The sequence below is a fragment of the Gossypium hirsutum genome, chromosome A13, assembly GCF_007990345.1.
Source record: "Gossypium hirsutum isolate 1008001.06 chromosome A13, Gossypium_hirsutum_v2.1, whole genome shotgun sequence".
Lineage (NCBI taxonomy): Eukaryota > Viridiplantae > Streptophyta > Magnoliopsida > Malvales > Malvaceae > Gossypium > Gossypium hirsutum.
Genome location: NC_053436.1, coordinates 107,282,470 through 107,294,993, shown reverse-complemented (window position 1 = coordinate 107,294,993; position 12,524 = coordinate 107,282,470). Strand labels below are relative to the sequence as shown.

The 12,524-nt window shown below is 29.3% G+C and overlaps 1 protein-coding gene and 1 pseudogene across 1 annotated transcript; both read left to right on the top strand.

Moving 5' to 3' along the window:
- Positions 1-3,613: 3,613 nt before the first annotated feature.
- LOC107894798 (E3 ubiquitin-protein ligase ATL42) lies at positions 3,614-4,838 on the top strand. The gene has a single exon (XM_016820010.2). The coding sequence runs from the start codon at positions 3,648-3,650 to the stop codon at positions 4,758-4,760; it is 1,113 nt and encodes a 370-aa protein (XP_016675499.2). The 5' UTR covers positions 3,614-3,647; the 3' UTR covers positions 4,761-4,838.
- Positions 4,839-8,057: 3,219 nt separating this feature from the next.
- Positions 8,058-10,658, top strand: LOC107894452 (polyprotein of EF-Ts, chloroplastic-like; annotated as a pseudogene).
- Positions 10,659-12,524: the final 1,866 nt, after the last annotated feature.

Here is a 12,524-nt window from a genome sequence, read left to right as displayed (position 1 = left end):
AAACTAATATTTTTATACCATCTCTCTCTATGTATAATAGAACTTATTTCTTTTGAACAAGTCTATATAACAGTTGTTCTAATGATTAATAGAAATATCTTAAAATGTCAAAAGTCTAAAAGAGACCTAAAATTGATCGATTAAATTAAATATTACTTAAAAAATAAAATAATCTATTAATTATTAAACTTTAAACCACCGCTCACCCTATCCGTACACTGTGATATTTTATATATACGATTTTTTGGGTAAATTTTAAAATAGTCACTTTTATTTCTCTTATTTACATTTTAATTATTGAGTCGTTAATTATACAGTAAACTGACTTAGCACTTTAAATCATCATTTCAAACAAAAAATTTGGTTAAATTATACAATTGATCCCTACTTTTTTGTTTTGAGCAATTTAATTTTTTTCTTTTATATTCTTTTAACTTTTCTTTCTTTTCTTTATTTTTCATTCTCTTCTCCATCTCTTTTAACATAAAAAGAAAAAAAATAAATTGCTCAAAATGAAAAAAAAATATAGGGAACAATTATATAATTTTACCTAAAATTTTCATTTGAAATGATGATTTAACATGACACGTTAACTTATCGTTACACTGTTAGCGATAATTAACGCTTGGTGACTAAAACATAACATTTCAAACATAAGTAGCTAAAATGTAATCTGAGACAAATAAAATTGACTATTTTAATAGTTTAATAAAAAATAGTGTTTATTTAAGAAATTCAAACAGCAATATAGGACAGATCATTTGCCTTCATTCTAGTAAACATGTACGAATGGTATAACCTGTCTTGTTTAATGAAGACTTGAAGAATGTGTCCAATGACTTTCAACGTTTTCTCTTTTTTGACTTTGATTATTTATTCATTTATTAACAAAATCAATAATTCGTGTTTTTTCTATTAACTTCGTGTATTTTATCGTTTTAATTAATGGTATATTACACTTAAATTTTGATAATTTAAAATTTCATATTATATCGTAATTTAATTATGTTATTTCATAATTCAAATGGTATAGATGTATTATATTTTAATATTTATAATATTATGAATCAAATCTAGTGTACCCCTTGACTTTCTTGTTATCTCTGGAAGTATTGAATTTCTTTTTTAATCATTGGAATCTACTACTTATTAGACGCTAGCATTTGGTGGAGTGAAAAAATTTCGAGTTAATTGAGTTTACAAGTTTTATTTTATCATATTAACTCAATTTTTTAAAAAAAATTCGAGTTGAGTGAAATAAAATTTGAGTCGAGTCGAATCGAATGAAATTATTCGAGTTAAATTAAACACGTCAAATCTTGTTATAGTATAGCATACAAAATTGAAACTATATATATTTGAAAACTTTTTCAAAGCAAAATAATAATAACTAACACTTTAATATGATAAACTTGAATCATTAATTAACTTATTTATATGTCAAAATTATTACTCTAGAAAAATTTTAATTTTTTAATTTTATATATTTTTTAGATTTTTTTTGAAATTTTTAGAATTTTTTAAAAAATATATAAATTTGAGAATTATAAATATTTTGATTTTAAAAATTATTCTGAATTTGAAGATTATTTTAATTTTTTTTTATAATTTTTGTTGAGAGAGAGACTAGTTTGTTCATTTTTAAACTTGATAGGGACCAAAAAGGTATTTACACCAATCTGTTATTTGAATTATTCAAGTTATTTGAGTTGTAGAATTCAATTCGATTTGAGCTCGAAACTCGAATTATTTATTCGAGTTGACTCGAATAACTTAATTCGATTAATTTAAAATTTAAATTTTTTTCGATTTTCACAATTTTATAAAACGTGAGATTATATTCTCATTAAAATAAAAAAAATAGATATGTTGTTGGACTTGTACAATAATTAAGATCAAGATAGAGTCGGTTTTTTTTTTCTAGTCTTTTTTAGCCTAATATTTCATATTAATATTTATAATTTTATATAAATAAATTTAAATAATTTTTAATTATTAGGCTAAAACGAGCCAATTCAAATAAAAGTTAGATCAAAACCTAATCCTTTTAATTTTATCAAATTAATCGATGAAACATTTGATTAATTAAATAAATGTAGAAATTTTGAAATCTTAAGTTTAGTTGTTTAGATATATCCTAGTTTTTTTTTTAATAGTTCAACTAATTATTGAATATATAATTCCATTTTTTTATACTCTAGAAAATTGAGAAAATTTCATTTTCGACCCTCCAAAAATTTTGATTATTCAATATAACCCATTTTAACACCAATTTTTTTTTAGCTTTGCCCCTTAATTTTTTTTTTAATTTTATCTTGACCTAGCATAAAAATTTTGACTTTATCCTCATAGTATTATACATGTGTGAATGTAATAATTGATCATAATTATAATTATAATTGTAAGATACAAACAAAAAATTATAGGAGAAAATGGAGAAATGTGGTTAGTGGCCAATTTTTGTATTTATTTTGTTCAACGTATTCAACCGCAATTTAAAAGCTTCTCCTCCATGTTATCACTTCCCAAATTTTTTAATTAAAAAAAAAAAGCTGCGTTGCCGATTTGGAATATATTTTATATATATATAAAAGTGGGCTGCTAATATTAAGAGTTAGGGGCGAAACCAGAACAATTTTTTAGGGAATCGGATGAAATTTTAATTTTTTATATTCTATATCTTATAATTTTTAAAAGATTCAATTGAATTTTTATAATTTTAGGGGATTAAAGTACAAATTTATCTTTATTAATTTAAAATATTTAAAAAATCTCAAAAGCCTAGGGGGGCTGGACTCTACTAGCCCCGTAAATTCGCCACTAATAACAACGACCTCAAAGATAATTTATAAATTAGTATATTTTTTCCTATAATAATTATATTTAAATTATTTTACAATATATATATCTTTATGATAAGTTTATAATTTATTTTATTAAAAGTTTTTGTATGTTTATGTTTTTATGTTTTCTTAATACAGTGTTCCGAAGTGAAGGTAGAAATTTCTTTAAGGGGTTCGAAATTAAAATTTAATTTTTACGATAATAAAAATATAATTTTACTATTTGAATAATTTATATATTTATAATTTTTAAAGGAATAACTAAAGTGTAATTTTATCTTTACTAAATTAAAGTTTTAAAAAATTAAAAATTCATTTTAGGAGTAGCCGAGTCACTGCCAAATGTCAGCTCCCTGACTATGCGCTGGTAGTGTTCTTTAATTATTTTTTTAAAGAATTTTGTAATTACTTTTTCTCAATATATATTTTAAAGGTTTAATTATGAAATTCTCTCTTTATTTTATAAATAAATATTGAAAAAAATATAAATTTGAATCATTAATTCTTTTATACACTTAAAAATAATTGAATTGATAATTTGTATTAATTATTTACTTATGAATTTGATATACTAATTTCGATGACAGGTTTAATAGAATTTTGAATAAAAAATAATGATAAATTAAATATAAATGGATTACCTTTTAATTTTCTTAAAATAAAAGGTACGAAATTTAAAATTATACCACGTCTATCCCACCCGTGTGCTATAAAATGTAATCAATCCGAAATGAATACAAAAATTTGCATCTGAAAACGGCAGTGGAGAAGCAATAAATTTTTTGAAAAATTTTTGAGCTTCCAATGAATCGATTAAACTTAACCAGTTCATTATTTCTTCTTTTCGTTCTTTTAGTCGGCGATGTAGAATCTACCTCCAACAGCCACGGTGATGCAAGTTCCGATGATGCTGTCTCTAATTTCCAGCCAAGCCTCGCCATTGTCATCGGCATTCTCTGTGCCATGTTCGCTTTAACTCTCTCCCTAATTGCCTGTACAAAATTCTGCCACCGTGGAACCACCGTCGACAGCGGTGATAATCTCCCTACAGCTCTCCGTCGAACAAAATCTGGGTTCTCCGGGATCGACAAGAAAATCATAGAATCACTCCCTTTCTTCAAATTCTCATCGATCAAAGGATCGAAACAAGGACTCGAATGTTCGGTTTGCCTCTCGAAATTCGAAGATACCGAGGTTTTAAGATTGTTGCCGCAATGCAAACACGCATTTCACGTCGAATGTATAGACGAATGGCTTGAAAAACACTCGAGCTGCCCGCTTTGTCGCCAGAAAATCAACGCCGACGATCCGACAATCTTAACGTACTCCAACAGCTTCCGGTTCTTAAGAAACGGCTCGAACTCAAACATGGAGCTCAAAGAAGATGGCGGGTCATCAAGATTTGAAACCAGAACAGCGGACATGGCCACCGACAACGACGATGATTGGAGGGTGTTTCATAAACTCAACGTGGTTTTCAAGAACCGGTGGAGCAATTTAAGTTCTTCAGACATTGTTTTGTTGAACTCCGAAATGATTAACGATATGTCGAACGACATGATCAAAAACGAGAAAAAAATGAAGATTATTGAGGATGTAAAGATCAAAATCAGTTCGATCAATGAAACCAATACAGTTTCAGGTCCTGTTGTTGCTTCGACATCATCATCAAGGATTGTTAATGAAGGTGAAAGAAGATCAATGTCGGACATTACTGTTTTATCGAGATGTCGAGATGTGATTACGAGGAACAGAACATGTGAGCCGCCGCCACCGTCGCGGTCTTCGTCGTTATCGGAGAATTTTACGAACGAGGAAACAATAAGGCGACAATGGTGGTCGATTGCTAGGAGAACAATTCAATGGTTTTCTAACAGAGAAATAAGGTCTCAAAAATCTCGAATTCAGCCAATTTAATTTCTTTTTCTTTTTCTTGGTAATTAGTGCACTTTATGTAAATTTTTTTCATTATTTTTTGAAATTCTTATGTAATAGTCAAATTCTTGAGAGTATTATTATATATATAATAAATTCAGAGAAAAATTATTAATATGAGATTCGAATTTGAGTTTTCAAAGAACGAGTTATTCTTAAATTGCATTATTAATATGAGACTGATAGTCTGAGTTTTTGTTAACCATATAGATTATACGTGTTTAAACTCTATAATCTCCTTTCCCAATATTTTATATTGACAAGAATTTCTTCTTATTATATAAACTCGTATTAGGGATTGGATCAAGTGGGAGCTCAATGCTCGTTTCACATTGGATAAATAAGTAGAAAAAGCTTTGCCTATTGTTTAGGGATCTAACCCAATTTGATTTCAAATTTAACTAGAGTTGAATATAATTATATTTATTTTTTATTGAAATAACTTTAATATAATTATAGTAAGGTCTCAAACTGGACCTAATCATAGGCCAAGCTATTCACTTAGGTCTGAAGATTGATGGAGGGTTTGTACAAAAATATAAGTCTTAAAAATTGGTTTGAACAAAAAATAAGACTTATTTTCTAAACGGATCAAGTCTTGGATAAGTTTTTTGGCCCAGGCCTGGCTCGAATATGCCTAAATTTTATTTTTTTGCTGTTGTTTTCTTGTTATTTTGCTATTGCATTGTTATTGTTTGAATATTGTATAACTCTTATTTTATTATAAATTTTGTTACTATTTTAGTGTCATTTGCTTACTAAGTTGCAACTATCTTAGTATTATTTAAATATAAATTTTTTAATATATTTTCAATTTGTTGGGAAACATTTATTTTAATGTATTTAATGTATTATATTTTTAAAATTTAATTTATATATATATAAATTTAATACGAACAGGCCGGGTCAATCTCAGGTTTAGCATTTTTATCTAGGCCGAGCTTAAGTAAAAATTTAAGTTTATTTTTTAGATTGAACACATACCTAAAACACGAAACTGAAATTTTACATCAATCCAATCCGAAATTTATCTTAATCCCCAAAAAGTTATAATTGTTTAAATTCTAACTAATTTATTTAAATTGATTTAATAATTCCAATAACTTGAATTGTTTGATTTAAAAGTTGAAGTTTAATTTATTATTAGGAATTGAATTAGATTTTGATCATTCCCAAGCCCAACTGCTGCACACACGGACAATAAAAATGGAAAAGAAGAGGGAGAAACGTTACAGATACAGACAGTCACTGACAGGGGACATTTTCTTTGTTTAACATCACAGACCCAAAGTTTAATGGAGACAAGGAACTGGTTTTATGTTTTTATTTCTTGAGAAACATAAACAATTATATTATTATTATTATTATTATTATTATTTCACTATTTAACTTCTAAATTATAGTTGTGTTTTTTATCTTGATAATTAGTTTTAGGGTAAACTTCAAAAATAGTCACTTATATTTGTCTGAGATTAGATTTTAACTATTTATGTTTGAAATGTTACGTTTTAGCCACTTACGTTATCTTTTTGTTACAAAGTGATCACTTTAACGTTAAACTCCATTATCTCCGTAGCGGCAGTTCTATGTGACAATTCAAATAAGTTTTAAATGACAACTTAAATGTTTAATTCTTGAGATGAAAATATGTTTTTAATTAAATAAATTTAATTTGAACTATCGCGTAGGACTATTGTTAGGCAGGTAACGGAGCTTAATTGTAGAGTGACCATTTCGTAACAAAACGATAACGTAAGTGACTAAAACATAATATTTCAAACTTAAGTGACTAAAATATAATATGAGGTAAATAAAATTGACTATTTTTATAATTTACACTTAATTTTTTTTTGTTTTAATTATAATTTTCTTCCAAAATTATCCAAAAATAGTTACCAATGGAAAATCACGTCACATTATCAAAATCAAGCCAAGTGCCATTGAACATCCTCGGAATGCTGCCGGAAATGGGACAAAAAACGACAGTTTCCGGTGACGGAAAGGAGTGGTGATATTATACAAAGGCCTCTAATAATATTGTCATAAAATTATTTTTTGATTGAATGGTTTGATTTTACAGTTTTCATTTACTTTTGGAATAACTGCAACGTCAATGGCTTTCTTCTCTTTTTTTTTTTTCTTTTTTTTTATTTAAAAATAAAAAAAATTAATTACACCAATAACTTAATGATTTAAACATTAAAAGGAGTGGATTTAAATTTTTAATAATTTCACAAATAAATTATAACTCATTTAATGAGTGAAATTAATTAAATTGATCATTTAAATAATAATATAAATGAGTTATCGATGACTTTTCAATTGAGTTAAGATTTAGTTGATGGTAGGCACGGAGTCAGAAATTTTTTTAGAGAACGGAATTAAAAAATATATTTTTACGATGATAAAAATGTAATTTCACTATTTTAATAAACTATATTTTTATAATTTTAAAAGGATTAAATCAAATTTTTATCATTTGCTGGGCCAAAATGCAAATTTACCATTATAAATCTAAAATTTTATAAATTATAAAAGGCCTTAAATAAAAAATTTTCTATTTTAGAGGGGCAGGCCCCTGCTAGCCCTTGTTAGCCCCTGGTTGATAGGTAACACCAACTCAGTCAACCATTTAAATAATAGTAAATATACATACATTAGACTTAAAATTTTACATAAAATAAGAGGATTAGACAACATTTAGTCTTAAAATGCGACAATAATTTTTGTCTATGTGATGATGTGACACTTTAAAATTGTACCTCATCAGCATTTAAACTTTCTTTAGATTGTCATATTATCTCACGGACCAAAACTGATAAAAAAATTTCAACTATTAGAACTAATGTGAAAAAAACTCAGGGACTAAATTGAAAAAATTACCAAATTTAAGGATTAAATTTTATTTTAACCCTAAAATAAATTTTGCAGCCAACCAAAAACTGAAGGCTGAGAAACAAACTTGCGCAAGAGTCGAGCCAAGCCGAGCCCATAATCATATTGTTGTTCTGTTTTTCTTTTTCCTATCCATTAATGGAAAAAATAGATAAGGATTTAAAGGCTAAAGCCCAACCTTTCCATTTCTGATGAATAGCAAGCAATAGGCTTTTCTCTTGTACTCATTTTCACTTAGTTCACTTCTGAAAATTTTCCCCAGAAAGCTTTATCTCTTTAAAAAAAAAAAAAGGTACAATTTTTGCTTGTAATATGACAATGGCTCATTGATTTTTGAAGTTTATATATGTTCTTCATCGACTTTCTAATTTTGGGTTGTTCATATTTTCTCATGTTGTTGCTTCTCTTTGACTGAAACCATGAATTTTTTTATTGTATTTTTTGTAATGAATTTCTTGTTCTTGTTTATTGAATTGGAAGTGAAATGTTGGGTCTTGGTGTTTTTCTAAGTGAAAATCCTACTACTGTAGCAGTGAACAATGTGATGAAAATAACCCGATTATCGAACTCAAAATTTAACTCAATTGGTTCATGCAGCTACTTGAGATGGATTTTGATAAGAACCTTTTTATGTTAAGCACCATTTGGTTAATTTTCACCTTTTAAGTGTTACATTGGTTCATTATGCACTTTAGTTGAAGCACCCTTATCCGCTACTCATGTCCGACTTATATTCGGATATGATACGAGAGTAGAACAGTCCAAGGTTTCGAGCTCGAGTAATGCAGGCTAGAATAACTAGACGAATGATGCTATTTATATGTTGTGGTTCTAAAGTCCAAACTGTTATACACTTGCAACCTACTATACCTTGAGTTGGAACATGAAATTTTGATTTGCATAACAAATTTAATCACCATATTTATGCCTGTGATTGTAATTTTCTGTTTGCTGGGGTATTAGTCGAAGATATTAACCGTATTGGTTTCGGTATGTTGGTGCTCGTATATCGTGTGCCGTATTGAAAACTTTGGAAATTTATGTGTCTTGAGTGCATTGTTCATGTTCTTGCAGGTGAAGATACAGATGAAGCACTTATTTTAGTGCAGATTGTACTTCGCTTTTCGCCACTATGACTCCTGTGATCCTGTGTTCTATTAGCAATACTACACTTATTCTCGGTGCTGCCTGTTCGGTAAGGAAGAACACTAGTTTAACGAGATGCAGTTCCTCAAGGAGACACACAAGATATGCTCCACCCTCACATAGTTTTATCCTACCTTTGTCAACCAGCGTTACATCATTTCCGCAATACAGAACAGGGTATTCTTTGAATGGAAAACCAGGAACCTGTGCAATCTGATTCTCCCGTAGATGCAGTTGAAACAAGTAGTGAAAAATCAGATTCTAATGATGCACCAACACAGTCCAAACGAACGAGATCTGTAAGGAAAAGTGAGATGCCGCCTGTTAAGGACGAGGAGCTTATTCCTGGTGCAATGTTTACCGGGAAAGTAAGATCAATCCAACCATTTGGTGCTTTTGTTGATTTCGGGGCTTTCACGGATGGACTGGTGCATGTTTTTAGGCTAAGCGATAGCTTTGTTAAGGATGTTGCGAGTGTTGTTTCAGTTGGACAAGAGGTAAAGGTGAGGTTAGTTGAAGTAAACACCGAGAGTGGGAGGATATCACTTTTGCGTGACTAGTAAACGGCAGCCACAAAAAGACGGTCCTTCCGGGACTGACAGGGCCAGGCCAGCTAGGAAGAATGCTTCAAGGCCTGGCCAGAAAAAGGAGCCGATGAGAAGCTCGAAATTTGTCAAGGGACAAGACCTTGACGGAATGGTTAAGAATTTAACTCGGTCAGGTGCTTTCATATCACTTCCCGAGGGGGAAGAAGGATTCTTGCCTACATCGGAAGAATCCGATGATGGAATTATGAGCACGGTGGGAGGGCCATCATTGCAGGTTGGCCAAGAAGTCAAAGTCCGTGTGTTGCGCATCACACGGGGACAAGTAACCTTGACGATGAAGAAAGAAGAGGACAATGATAACTTGGACTCTCAGCTTAGCCAAGGTGTGGTGTACACTGCAACGAATCCCTTCATGCTAGCTTTCCATAATAACAAGGAGGTTGCTGCGTTTTTGGATCAGAGAGAAAAGCCGGAGAAAATTGAGGTTCAAACGGTCGCTGGTGCTACTGCAGCAGGTGAACTGGTTGAAAAGGAAACGGATACAGTTGCCAATATCGCAAACAAGGAGGAAACCATAGATAAGGAAACAGAGGAGAGTTCTGAAGTTTCATCTCCTGAAAGTAGCGCAGAAGTTCCACTAGTAGATGTGGTGGAAAGCGATGAAACTTTGGGATCATCCGGAGAAATAGTCGATCAAGTTACGACTTCAGAAAGTTCAGTTGTTGGTGAAGATTCCAATGCAAAGGATGAAGTACAAGTAGAAACACTCGTGACGGAGGATAAAATCCCATCTGCCACATCAGTTCAAGATGATGAAGTTGGAGCTATTCCCAAGGAAAATGGAAGTGTTGGCAGCACGTATGTACAACCCGATGTTCCTGATTTGAAAGATGTCGTAGGTAGATATCCACGACACTGCTAGCAAACTTATATTTGGAAAATTTCATTCAGCATGTTCGTAACACTGCACCAAAATGATGACAGGAAACTGAACATCTGTGATTCTGCATATAATAAACAAAGGCATTAATATTATCTAAATACATAGATACATACATACATGCCTGCATACATGCATTCATGCAATATGTTCATGACTCTGCACCCATATGATGATTGGAAACTAAATGTCTGTGATTCTGCATATAATATGCATACAATAAGCAAAGGCATTACTATTATCCAAATACATTGATACATACAAACGTGCGTGCGTGCGTGCGTGCATATTACATACATACATTCTTTATGTTCATGACTCTGAAGCAAAATGATGATTGGAAGCATGAGACCGGGGAGAAAATGTAAGCTTAAGAATGAACTTCCAATGATATGAATGTGAAGTATTTTTGAGTAATGGAGGTGATTGAGAACTAATTTTGAACTTAGAGAAAAATAAATTTGATTCTTTATTTGATTAAACAACTTCTGATTTTGTATGATTTTAGCAGTTTATCCATTTCCAGTTTATTTTTGCAACATTAAAATACTGAACAAATCTAAATAAAAATATTAATAAAACTTAATATTCATTATTCAAAAATTAATAAAAATATTTAAAATATATTTTATATTAATATTCATGTATTTTATAATTAAATTTAAATCTAAAAATAGCTTATTATCATTAAAATTGAATTTAAACCCGTCAATGTTGGATTGGCCCAAGACATAAAATCTTTGTCCAAACTTAATTCATGAATAAATCTACCCACCAAGAAGAAGATTCACTCAACAACGACAAACAATCAAATTATATTAAATGCGACTGTTGTGCCCATTACTTTTGTCACACGAGCCTAACAATCAATCAAGTTGCATGAAATGTATCTATCACCTCTGTTGTGTAACTAATATGATTCTCTCTATAATGTCATCTCGCAAGAAATAAATAATAGACTTTCTCCCTCCTATAGGAATGAATTTGCTTTGATTCGATGGTTTGTTTGTTTTTCATTTTCAAGCCATTTATAATAATTTAGTTTGCTTCAATTTTAGATTTTTTTAAATATTGATTTTGGTTTCTTTCGGCTTTATTTTAACAAAATGACTTTATTTTATGATTTTTTAAACATTATTTTATAAAGCTCCAAAAAATATTTCTAAAAAATTAATAATTTTAAGTAAATAAAAAATAATCAATAACTTTATATAATATTTTTTGAAACATATTCTTTTACATTTTTAAATTATTTCATTATTTTAAATATAAATTATTTATTTTTACAACATAAAAATTGGAATCAATTCTAAATTAAATAAAAATAAATTTTATTTATGTTCGAATAATCATGATTTTTTTACTTTTTATTTCAAAAATCATCCAAATATCATTATTCAAATCAACATCAATTTCTCAATTTTTTTCTTAGGCCTACTCTCCTAAAATATTGAAGAGAGGAAAAATAACCACCATGCTATCAAACTTAGTCTAAAGAAGACATGTTCAAGGGTCGCGCTATCCACCTAAGCTCGAAAACTCGTTTAAAATTTGGGAGGTTGATTGCTAAAATAGAGGATAGTTGCTCAAAGTACCTTTAAGGGTTAAAAAGTTCATCATTCTTCATCATTGAAAGGATATTTATAAGAGAGGTTATCTTGTCCACTAGCGTGACATGACAAATTGTTATCAAAGAAGTTGCCATCATGCAATATGTGAAGAATATGCACTATAGGCCCAATCTATTATGCATTTGATAGGTGCAAAGTTGTTATACTCAAATAGGTCTCTATTGTTTTGAAAGTATATTCACACTTAAAAAAATAAAGTGGCTTTCTCGGAGAAAGGAGAAGATTGATGTTCTTTTAATTATGACGAATAATTTGACATGATATCTCTTCAAGCAGAGCCAATAAGAGAGTCAACCTTGTTTATGCTCCTTACATGTGCTCAAGTGGAATAGAAATATAACAAATATCTATTATTATCATTATACTAGTGATTAGTCAACCAACGAAATAGAATTTTTTTAATATAATATATAATAATAATTATATTGATAAAGTTAAATTTAAATTATTAAAATATTAATTATACAAAAAAAATTATAAAAAAATTATAAATTTTAAACAATAGAATTGATTTTTTTTATAGATTTATTATTTCTGTGATTTTAATGGTTTGGTCGTTGGCTGTATCTTTGGATAATATTGGTTG